This window comes from Rhamphochromis longiceps, linkage group LG5 (genome assembly GCF_057381845.1).
Source record: "Rhamphochromis longiceps isolate RC_006_pf linkage group LG5, R_longiceps_female_GT1.1, whole genome shotgun sequence".
Classification (NCBI taxonomy): Eukaryota; Metazoa; Chordata; class Actinopteri; order Cichliformes; family Cichlidae; genus Rhamphochromis; species Rhamphochromis longiceps.
This window is the reverse complement of record NC_140561.1, coordinates 38822046-38832714: the sequence shown is the minus strand read 5'-3', so window position 1 is coordinate 38832714 and position 10669 is coordinate 38822046. Positions and strand designations below refer to the sequence as shown.

Here is a 10669-nt window from a genome sequence, read left to right as displayed (position 1 = left end):
GAGGCTACCATCCTTTCTGCTTGTCTTTCTGTAAAAGTCACCACGTGTCGCTTATATTGAGCAGGTTTAGAAGACCACAGAACACAGCAATGTACTTCAGTGTTGCTCTATGTTCCAACCGATGACCTCTTTCTATGTCTGAAATGAGACTTGACAAACCACTGACACCACAGTTTCAACAGCCGAGTTAACGTTCCCACCAGTTATGAAACTAGAACAAACAGCTGTCTAAATTATTTTCAATAAATCTCATAATTGACCCAAATTATATATTTAATTTGAAGTAGTAAGTCACAGAAGAAAACTGCATTAGAGATCAACACTTTAACACGTATAACTGGCTTGCTGCATTAGCAATGTTTGGGCCACTGAAACTATGGAAACACCAACATGTTCTCAGGTCAGTTAACCTTCTCGAGGCAATAAAGTGAGAAAAAAAGTAGGAAAACTGACACAAAAACATGAAGATTGACCTTTTGTCTTCAGTGTGTCACATCAGCAAAAGGGGAAGTTCACAATTTGTCCAAAGTCTCGTCTCCTCTTTAGATTGTTAAAATGCTGTAGTTTTTTGGCCTTAAATTGTAAACACTGGATATATTACACCACAGCTCTGTTGTGTCCCTGCTTCTCTCCTCCTCTTCTGGCTCCACCCTGGGGAGGTTTAAATGGTCATGAGACACCTGAGACACCTTACTGTGTTCAGACATCCTGCACTCACCTGTTTCACTTCTCTTTCTGCTTCTGTCGTCCATTTTCTGCTCAGTCCAATTCAAATTTCATCATCTCTCTCTGTCATCTCCAGCCAATCCAAACATTTATCAGCTGTTTTTCATCTAATCCTCCATCTCGCTTCATCATGAGTCTGAGTCGTACCAAGCGAATCAGCTCCAGTAACTCAGTTCGGAGCAGCAGCGGCTCCAGGAGGCTGAGTGGTTTCGGTCCAGTTCAGGGAGGTTTCAGTGGCATCTCCCTCAGCAGCAGCTCTCTGTATGCGGGCACCAACGGGCATCACCACGGCCTGGGGGCTCCGCTGGCATCCCTGTCCGTCAACAAGAGCCTGCTGGCTCCTCTTAACCTGGAGATCGATCCAAACCTGTCCATGAGCCGAGCCCACGAGAAGGAGCAGATCAAGAGCCTCAACAACCGCTTTGCAACCTTCATAGATAAGGTAAAGGGACCTCTGCTGAGGCTGGTTCAGAAATTATTACTAAGTATTTTGATAATTTATGAAGAAAATATACATTATAGTTTTCAAAGTTTTATCATTCCTCTTATCTAAACATCACACAGCTGTAAAGTATAAAAATGCATCTTTATGTTTAGATTACTTCAGAGTGGTACTACTACGAGGACTAAAAAGCTCGAGCAGCTTCAGCTGTAACTTCTTCAGTTTGAATGAAAAACTGACTCAATGTAAAAGGAAATTAAGCTACTGTTTTATTCCAATTTCAAACTAATTATCTACAGCAAGTTCAGTTTACACTTGTTTTTCATGCAGCAGAGGAACATAACACTGTCTAGCTCAAAGAACTGTTATAAAGATATAAAGTGTTCAGCCAGGTTCCGCATTAGTTGCGTATATTTTACAATTTTATATTTCATTCAAGTTTTTAAATGACATTTATTTTTCATTTTGTGTATTTGTGACTCATCCCTTTTCTCACCACCAATATTGTGCATTTATTTCCATTAATTTGTAGTATTAGAATTTTTTAAGCCTTTTCTTATTTATTGTGTTCAGTCTAAAGTTCAGATCAGTCTCTTCTTCTTGCTGTTTAGTTTTGTCCAAATTTACAGGAGAACATTTATAGGAGATGGTTAAACATTATTGGGCTGGCAGCAGTAATCACTTACACATTTTTTTTTTTTAAATACATTTGTGGAAAAGCTGTTTTAAGGTTGCATCATCGTGGCTTTTGCAGCTATTTGTAAAATTCTTGTTTATGAACAATGCAGATGAACTTTGACATGCCCAGGATATCAAGATTGTGCATTTATGAGTCTGTGGATTTATTAGACATGTTATGAAAAAGCTGCAGTCTTGTTGGCTAATTGAAAGTAGAAATAACATTATCGTGGGCAGCATATATAGGACCCTAAGTTTCTATTCTAAGTGTTATGAAAAAGCAAATAGGGGAGTAAATGTGAATGAGAAGATGCCTTGTTGAAGTTCCTGAAGGACACAGGCTGCACACATTTCCCACAGAAGGAGCAATCGGCCCTGTGATAACACTGGACATCGATACCCTACTTAGGGAACATCTCTGCTTTCTCACGGAGTAGGTAACACTTTCACAATAGAGGCTTTGTTGGCTTCTCACATCAGCGGAGATTCACTTCAGGCGTACAGAAACAGAGAGCTGAGCTGGACGGAAGCCCGTTTGTCCAAATGTGCAAAATAAACCTCCTGTTTTTTTGAGCTATGTGAATGTTGACATAGTTTCCCAAAGAGAATGTTTATCAGAAAGGTTGTTAACAATCTTTGATATTCTCTGATGTCCTGTACCTCTATTACTTTTGTGCACATTTAAAGAAATGTACAGAGAACTTTATGCCCAAAAATATGCAAATATTTTTGTGAAGATTCAATTAGTGAATAAAACATATTAATAATAAGAATTTTTATTCAGTTCAATGAAGACATCAATAACAATGACATCAATGACAAATCTAAGGTAATGATTTAATACCTCTTGAAGCAGCTAAAAGTGTGTAAATTGTAGCTAAAAAACTAAAAGATCACCAAAACATCTTCATTTTAAATGCTTTTGGAGTTTATTTGATATTTTGTGTGTGCAGTTCTGCAGAGCTGTAAAATAAAACCAGACAGTCTATCCACTGAATAAGACAAAATATTGTGAATGTTCATAGAAAACATTTGGAAACACCGTCCATTCGTCTCCGTAAATGAGATGGCTTATGTGACTTCCCCCACACAAAGAGTCTTTGTTCTTAGAGACCTTCTGTTGCAGAAGCTCACGAGAATCAACCTGGCTTTTAAAAGATGTCTAGCCCAGTTTTCCCCTCTTTGTTCATTTATCCAAGATTGGATTTCTGCTTAACCTGGGATTAAAATCTGGATGTTGTAAAATGACCCCCTTACAGATGAGGACAATTACTAAAATGCAAAGTTGAGTGAATTGATAAATAAACAGACCTTGCAGTGACAACTATAATCCAATCCTACTTAGGAGGAACTGTTTAAATTAAACATTAGTGAGCTGCTTCTCTCATGCAGAGAAGTAATTAGTGAAATGCATCAGGAAGACAACGTCTCACTTGTTGTAAGACAATGACTCCAGTTAAAGCTGCACGTCAGTGAACATCAAAGTTGGAGTTAAACATCTGAGATTAAATGGTCATTTACTGCATGAATGTATGGCACTGGGATGCTGGATATTCAAGCTATCTGTCCCATTTCCGTCCCATTGAGTTCAATTTGTAACCTGATAGATCAGACTAGACACGGTATGGTTGTGTCTCAGAGGGAGGTTATTCTGTCATGAACAGAACACGGGCTTTGTGTTGGAAGGTATAATAGGCGCTGGATGTACCTGGCTGCAGGTAAGAAACACGAGCCGGGCAAGTACAGGGCTGGAATATATTCAGGTGTTGACACTGAGCTCGAGCTGGTTATCTGCTGGAGCTATGGCATTCCTCTGTGCCTTATTCTGGAGCTGCTGCTGATGATTGCAGTCTTTAATGGTTAAACAGATGGTTATTTTCTTAATAACAATAAGCAGTTAGTTGAAAATCTAAAGAGATTCAATGTAGAAGCAGAAATTATTTAAGAAAAAAGCAAAAACTCTATTTATTAACTGAAAGCATTTTTCTGAAGATTGTGAAAAACAAGGAGAAAAACAAAAATTAATTGTCAGCAAAAACAACAGTGTCGTAATACAGCAATGAGGCAATACATTACAAAAGAGCAATGAGCCATACAATCCACCTATGTGCTGTAATAGCCATTTTCCAAATGTTAAGAAACACTGGGGGTAATAGTGACTTTAAAAGAGTTTAAATTCAATGATCAGTGCAGAGTTCTGCCATCTATGAAGAAAGGTGGCTTACGTATGAACATAGAAGTTGTAGCAGTTGTAGTTTGGCCACTGCACCAAAATTAACTGGACTAAAAGTTGGATTTTGGAAGAGAAGCCACCAATGCTTTCTGAACTGTTGGCTGCTGCCATGCTGTTTTGTTTTTTGTTTATTTGTTTATTTGTTGTTGTTTTTTTTTGGGGGGGGGGGGGGGGGGGGGCAGAAGTGACCCAAATTGGTCGAGAGGGTGGAGTGCTACTGGTCTATTTAACCAAAAGGAATCAACGGCACAGACATATGGGTCCAGTTCAGAGACTGTAATTAGAGGATAGCTGGTGCCCGTCTTGGAGTAATGAAAGCTCCACTAATAAGATGCCCACTGGAAGACCTGACTGAATCGGCCCAAACGACATAATGACATAGCTCTAGACTTTCCAAGAGTTGTTATGTTGATAAACATCTTATAATAGAGTCACTTTTGTTTTCTAGCTGTTCCTTCAATCCTGATGATCAGAAACAAAAAGTGCATTATGACAAACCTTCACCGTGTCTTTGAAAATGCTAAATGATCTGGGTCTTCTTCCCTCACCAGGTACGGTATCTGGAGCAGCAGAATAAGATGCTTGAGACAAAACTGGAGCTGCTGCAGGGTCAGGGGGTCAGCCGATCCAATGTGGAACCCCTGTTTGAGGCCTACATGGCAGGTCTGAGGCGCCAGATGGACCTGGTCAACAATGACAAAACTAAGCTGGATGGGGAGCTGAGAAACATGCAGGGTCTGGTAGAGGACTACAAGCACAAGTAAAAAATGACACTTTAGAGTTTTCAGCTCAGGTGTACGACCTGCATGGCGGAGAACCTACACAGATATACACAGGTGTATGTTTTATTGTAATAAAATACCCTGTTCTCTCCCTGTCACAGATATGAAGATGAAATTAACAAGAGAAACAACCTGGAGAACGACTTTGTTATCTTAAAAAAGGTTGGCATATAGACACATCCGTTCATGTTCATTCATACAGGTGTGGCGAGTAATACAAGCCCCTCTATTGTCCTTCCTCATTGTCCAGATTTTCTCTCCTGTATTCTCACACGCAGAATCCATAAATAATTTAGCAACTTTCCTGTGCAGCTGTGCGAGCAGCATCTTGTGTCATTTCTTAGACATTACAGTAATCTCAGCAAAGATTTCTGACTTCATACTATAAGTTTCCCAATTTTTCTGGCTCCAACTTTGGGTCTCAAATTGCTCTTTAAAAGAAGCCAAAATACATTATTTTGGTGTCTGCACACATACCTTCAAAGTTTTCTTAATCTGAATAAACAAAATCCTGCTCATTGTTCTTCCTGATGACTCAAACAGGAGTATTTCCTCCAAGTGCAGGGGATTTTTGAACACAAAAATCAGTGTCTTTTAATCAGTTGTGTGTTTCCCTGTGTGTTTTAGGATGTAGATTCAGCCTATTTGGTCAAGGCTGATCTGGAGGATAAAGTCGGAGCTTTGACTGATGAAATAAACTTCCTGCGTAACGCGTATGAGGAGGTAAACAAAGGTCCTCATGCTTGGCATAATCCTGGATTTGCACACTCTTCCTTTCTGGTTTCCAGTTGTTTCTCGGATAAAGCTACAATTTCCACTTTGTTCATTGTTCTGTTTTATATCATGACTCACTGGAGAGTCAACTTCAAAACACTGTCTGCCTTTGAAATGCTTTTTATGCCAACCTGCGGAAACATTTGTTGTTGTCAACTGACTTCTCTAGAGATCTTCATAATAAATTAAATTAAATTAATAAAAATAAAACACACTAAGTCACCAGAGAGATTTTCAGACCACTGAAGTATCACTGAAACAGGCCCAGACATGCAGTGTGTTTGTGTGTTAACATTGTGATTCCATATGCTGAGCATATTAGCAACACGTAAAATATTTTTATCATCTTTTTTCCCATGGGGTGGCACAAGTGCAGGAAGATGCATGAGACAATAGTTGATCTTGCGGGTTTTTATACTGACTGCTTCTCTTTGATTTCCCTCAACTTGACCAGGAGCTGCGTGAGCTGCAGGCGAGCATTAAAGATACTTCAGTTGTGGTGCAGATGGACAACAGCCGCAGTCTGAACATGGAGCAGATCGTAGCTGAGGTCAAATCTCAGTATGAGGAGATTGCAGCCCGCAGTCGAGAGGAAGCAGAGGCCTGGTACAAGAATAAGGTAAAGGAGAGAAAACAGGATGATCCCTGGACCAAAGGAGTGACGCTAACAACACAAGCGCTTTACAGTCACTTATTTAAGCGGTTGTCAGAGTTCCCCTGCATAAACATGTGTCCTGTCACGCTCCAGTTCTAGATTTTGAACTGTACAAAAGTAGCTTTTCCAGGACTCAAAGTAACTGTTTTAGCTCTTCTCCCTTTAAGACAACTTTCTCCTGACTGGCTGCCCCACACAAAGCTTCTGTGTCTGAGATGAAAACATCAGTAGCATTAGCTCACTGACATCCTGCAGAACCGATGGTTGAAAATAGTCTGAAACCATGTATCCAATTCAAGATGGAAAGGCGGGGTACACCCAGAGAGGTCATCAGTCTATTGCGGGCTAACACAAAAAAGAGACAATTCACACCTGTGTCTTTGGACACAGTACCTGGACAGAACCCACACACGCACAGGAAAAACAGGCAAACATCACACAGAAAGGTCCCAGGCATAATCTTCAGTGCTAACACTGCACGTCCACGATTCCCTCCTTTACATGAAATAATTTTCTTTTGCGGTCCCCGTACCATTCACAGCTATTCTATTTGCAGTTTGACCAAATGTCAGTCCAGGCCAGCCAGTTTGGGGACGAGCTTCGCATCGTGAAGGGAGACATCGCCGAGATCAACCGACTGATCAGCCGCCTGCAGAGCGAGATAGAAGCGGTCAAAGCACAGGTACACATGGAAGCAACATTAAACTCAGAAAAATGCATTTCAGGTCCCTCATGGATGATCTCTTGTTCCCTTCCTCTCTTCAGCGTGCCAGTCTGGAGAACCAGCTGGCTGAGGCGGAGGAGCGTGGAGAGCTTGCTGTGAAAGAAGCCAAAGCTCGGATCAGAGACCTGGAGGAAGCTCTGCAGAGATCCAAACAGGATATGGCTCGACAGCTCCGGGAGTATCAGGTGAGTCAGGAGAAGACATGGATGGAAAATATAAACTATAAGTAGAAACAAAGGATAGACAAGAAAACATAGAACATAAGTGAAATGAAATTATGTGAAGTGAAACTGATTCTGTCTTCACCTGCAGGACCTGATGAACTTGAAACTGGCTCTGGACATTGAGATCGCCACCTACAGGAAGCTGCTGGAAGGAGAGGAGGACAGGTGGTTATGGTTATTCCATTCAGACTCTACCACTGCAGAGAGTTCACCAGAATATACATCCTTCCAATCCAATAAGAATAAATTGCAAGGGGCTTATGTACAATGTTACTTGCATAATCTTATGTTTGCTGACTCTGACTAAATGTAAACTACTTCATAAACCATTTCTTTATTTATGCATACTCATGGATGGAGTATGCATGGATGTGTGTATCCTTGAGCCTGACTTTCACCATTATGACCATCATTAGGGTAATTTTAGTTCGATGCTTGATTTACTGGAATGAGATTGGCAGCGACATACCGGCACTGAGACTAAGAGTGATTAAATTAAAAATTGATATTATGGATACAAATATTCATATGATAATTTTGTAAATTAAACAGCTTCACAAAAATGTGACGTCGCTGTAGATGAGTGAATGAAGCAGTGGAGCTAAATTCTTTTTGGATTTTTTTATATACTCTGTTTTTGTTCCTGCGCCCAAATTTCCCCTCAGAAAACCTCTGAATACAAAGAAAATGTTGCAATAAATAACATTTTTTAATTTGTCGGTGTGCCACAATAATAATAATGTAGTTTAAATCTTAAATTAATAATTAGAAACAGTGGAAACAGACAAGGATCTGATTCCAATGGAAAGTTTTTTGTATTGCTAACAACTAGTTCCTGTTTGTCTTTATTGTGTGAATGCTGTAAGGTTCAGCTCTTTCTGCTAATGCCAGATAAACCTTTGTGGTGCTCATGACTTTTATACTTTTTGCTGATAAGCCATTTTGCAGCTCTTTGTTTCCCAGATGAAGCCGGAGATTTATCATGATTTATTCATCCACCCATTTTCTTCTGCGTATCTAATTCAAGGTCAACAGGGCTATCATACCCCACAGAGAGCGATAATAGAGACATCAGTGAGAACTACACCAGGATGAAATGAAACAGAATTTAGGTTAATGTTAGGGTAGAGTGCCCTCTACGGGTGGGAATCTGACACCACATGGTTACAGCCCAGGATGGAACAGAAGAGTTAAAGAGTCCACAAAAGTAGAAATATAAATAACCTCTTTTTCTTTTCTTTGTTTCTTTTTTGCCTCTGCAGACTTGGACAACAGTCTATCCTCAACATCCAGCCCATCTCCAACTACAGTAAGTGTCACACACTAAGGCAGTTTAGTGTATGAATACGAATGTTTTTATATGACTAAGCCCTTGATGCTCTGGACTGAGAGGTTACATTAATAAAGACAGAGAATTTGTATTTTATGAAATTCTGTTTTACACATCTTCATGTGTTTTTCTTCAGGTTTCTCTTCAAGTACTAAAAGCACTAATGGCTACCAAAGTGCCTCCAGCTCTCCTGCCCCGAAGCTGCTGATAAAGACAATTGAGACCAGAGATAACAGCAGATACAGCATTCACTGAGAGCACACTCACTGGTCCGCTCTGATTTCTAAAAGCTGTCTCTAAATGTGTGAGGGGCTCCACGGGACATTTCATTACTTTACTTAGAATAATGGAAACACAAATGATGTAAATGACAAAACCGAGTGGGAGTAGTGCTGGGGTTTGTTGTTAGTTTCTAATACTGTTAAGGATTTAAATGTGTTTAGTTTAGTGTGCTGAGTAGTCTAGCTTTAATCATATGGGGTTTTGATAACCACTGTGGTAGAGTGCTGTGTTATTTACTGTCTAATATCTACTGAGATCATAAGGTCATACAACTATTGGAGTTTAGAGTTTAGGATAGCTGGTTATAAAGAGATTTTTTTTATGCTACTATAAAGAACATTAACTTTCTTTATTTACAGAAGTAGTTTAGTTTGAGGGGGCTAAGTTACTCTTTCGTTGCTTTTAAAAATAAAGTGATCATAAACAAAAATGTTCGTGAGTTTTTATTCTTTCCTGTTTCTGAAACTTCTGTAAAAGCAAAAAAAAAAATTCAAAGTATAACAAACACCATGCTAATCATGCATCACATTTGATTTATTTATATTGATGTCTCTGTCGCGTTGCTACACACAGACTCAGCATTTCAGAGGACCCACAAAAATGTGCTATTTTTATACAGTCAGCCCCATCTTCCCCTTTTTCAATGTAATTAAGCATCACTGTTACAAAAGACCAAACAATATTACAGCATGAGCATGCACTAGCAGTTAAAATGAATATACCCAGAGTTAACAATATACAGTATCTGAAAATACCAGAGCCCCTGCTGAGGTTAGAGGTTTGTCCCATGGCAAAGTAAAACAAACAACTACATACCTTTCAATCCATCCATCAAGCTTCATCCAGTTTAGGGTCGCTACTTCTAGCAGTTAAAAGTTTGATTCAAAGTAATAGAAGGAAGTTCTGCCACAATACGTATTTTAAACACGCCTGTAGACGTCACTATTTTATTACTACATTCAATTTAATATAAATGTTATCCAACACATTAAAAATGCATAGTTAGAATCACAAAAAAGCCACCCATAAGTCAAAATTTCCGGTTATTACAAGGGCTACGTTTTTGACTGTTTTACAATCTTTCCAATATTTTCAGTCCTACATTAAACTTCCGGGGGCGTGGAATGGAACGCAAAAACGTTTTCTATTTTCTATTCCGTATTTAATAGCTTTGCTCGTGTTCAATTAAATACCAAAAATTAGTGATGGGTCCAGCAGCACTGACCCACCAGCGCATGTATCAAGCTCACAGAGCGAAGCCTGTATCGGTGCGTGTGTCGCTTTAAGAAAAAGTCACGTGATCGATACAGCTGCTGTATCGCTCATTGCCAACGCACTAAACTGTGTTTAAAAGGTACCACATCTGCATCTGTCAACAGAATGAGTCGCCACCAAAAAAAACCCCAAAATTACTCTCGCAAAGAAACAGATAATACACATCTCTCCATAAAAAATGGAGCCCAAAAGAAAAAGAAAAGTTTCTGCTGTGTGGGATCATTTCAATCTTTTAACTGCAAAGAAGGTAACTGTCTGTCTTTGTTTCAGTGTAATCTATCAGAATAGGAAAAACAGCAATGTGACCTGCAGTGTAAAGTATTTATTTCATTTTATGCAGGTTAAATGTCGCATCTGTTCTGCGGAGCTTTCTTACACAAACAAAAGCACCTCCTCAATGTTTAGGCATTACAGAGCCAAACATGAAAATGAGGAGACAAACACACCGAGAATAACACAGGTAGGCCTATATAGACATTGAGCAGCATTATCATCATTTTTTTTTTCATAAATATATGTTTTATTATTTTGAAATCAAGCATCT

At 39.3% G+C, this 10669-nt stretch overlaps 1 protein-coding gene across 1 annotated transcript; it reads left to right on the top strand.

Annotated features, from left to right (window-relative positions):
• The first annotated feature begins 682 nt into the window (after positions 1–682).
• On the top strand, positions 683–9261 carry LOC146670593 (intermediate filament protein ON3-like). Its single transcript, XM_085407605.1, has 10 exons — positions 683–1168; positions 4631–4839; positions 4963–5023; positions 5489–5584; positions 6090–6254; positions 6847–6972; positions 7056–7199; positions 7327–7403; positions 8501–8547; positions 8705–9261. The coding sequence occupies exons 1-10, from the start codon at positions 857–859 to the stop codon at positions 8821–8823; spliced, it is 1356 nt and encodes a 451-aa protein (XP_085263731.1). The 5' UTR covers positions 683–856; the 3' UTR covers positions 8824–9261.
• The last annotated feature ends 1408 nt before the right edge of the window (positions 9262–10669 follow it).

What these genes read in the sequence shown, in the direction of transcription:
- LOC146670593 (XM_085407605.1), top strand. Translation starts at nt 857, where the DNA reads ATGAGTCTGAGTCGTACCAAGCGAATCAGCTCCAGTAACTCAGTTCGG. An exon ending in ACTTTGTTATCTTAAAAAAG is followed by an intron (nt 5,024 to 5,488) that starts GTTGGCATATAG and finishes TGTGTGTTTTAG; the next exon opens with GATGTAGATTCAGCCTATTT. An exon ending in GACAGCTCCGGGAGTATCAG is followed by an intron (nt 7,200 to 7,326) that starts GTGAGTCAGGAG and finishes CTTCACCTGCAG; the next exon opens with GACCTGATGAACTTGAAACT.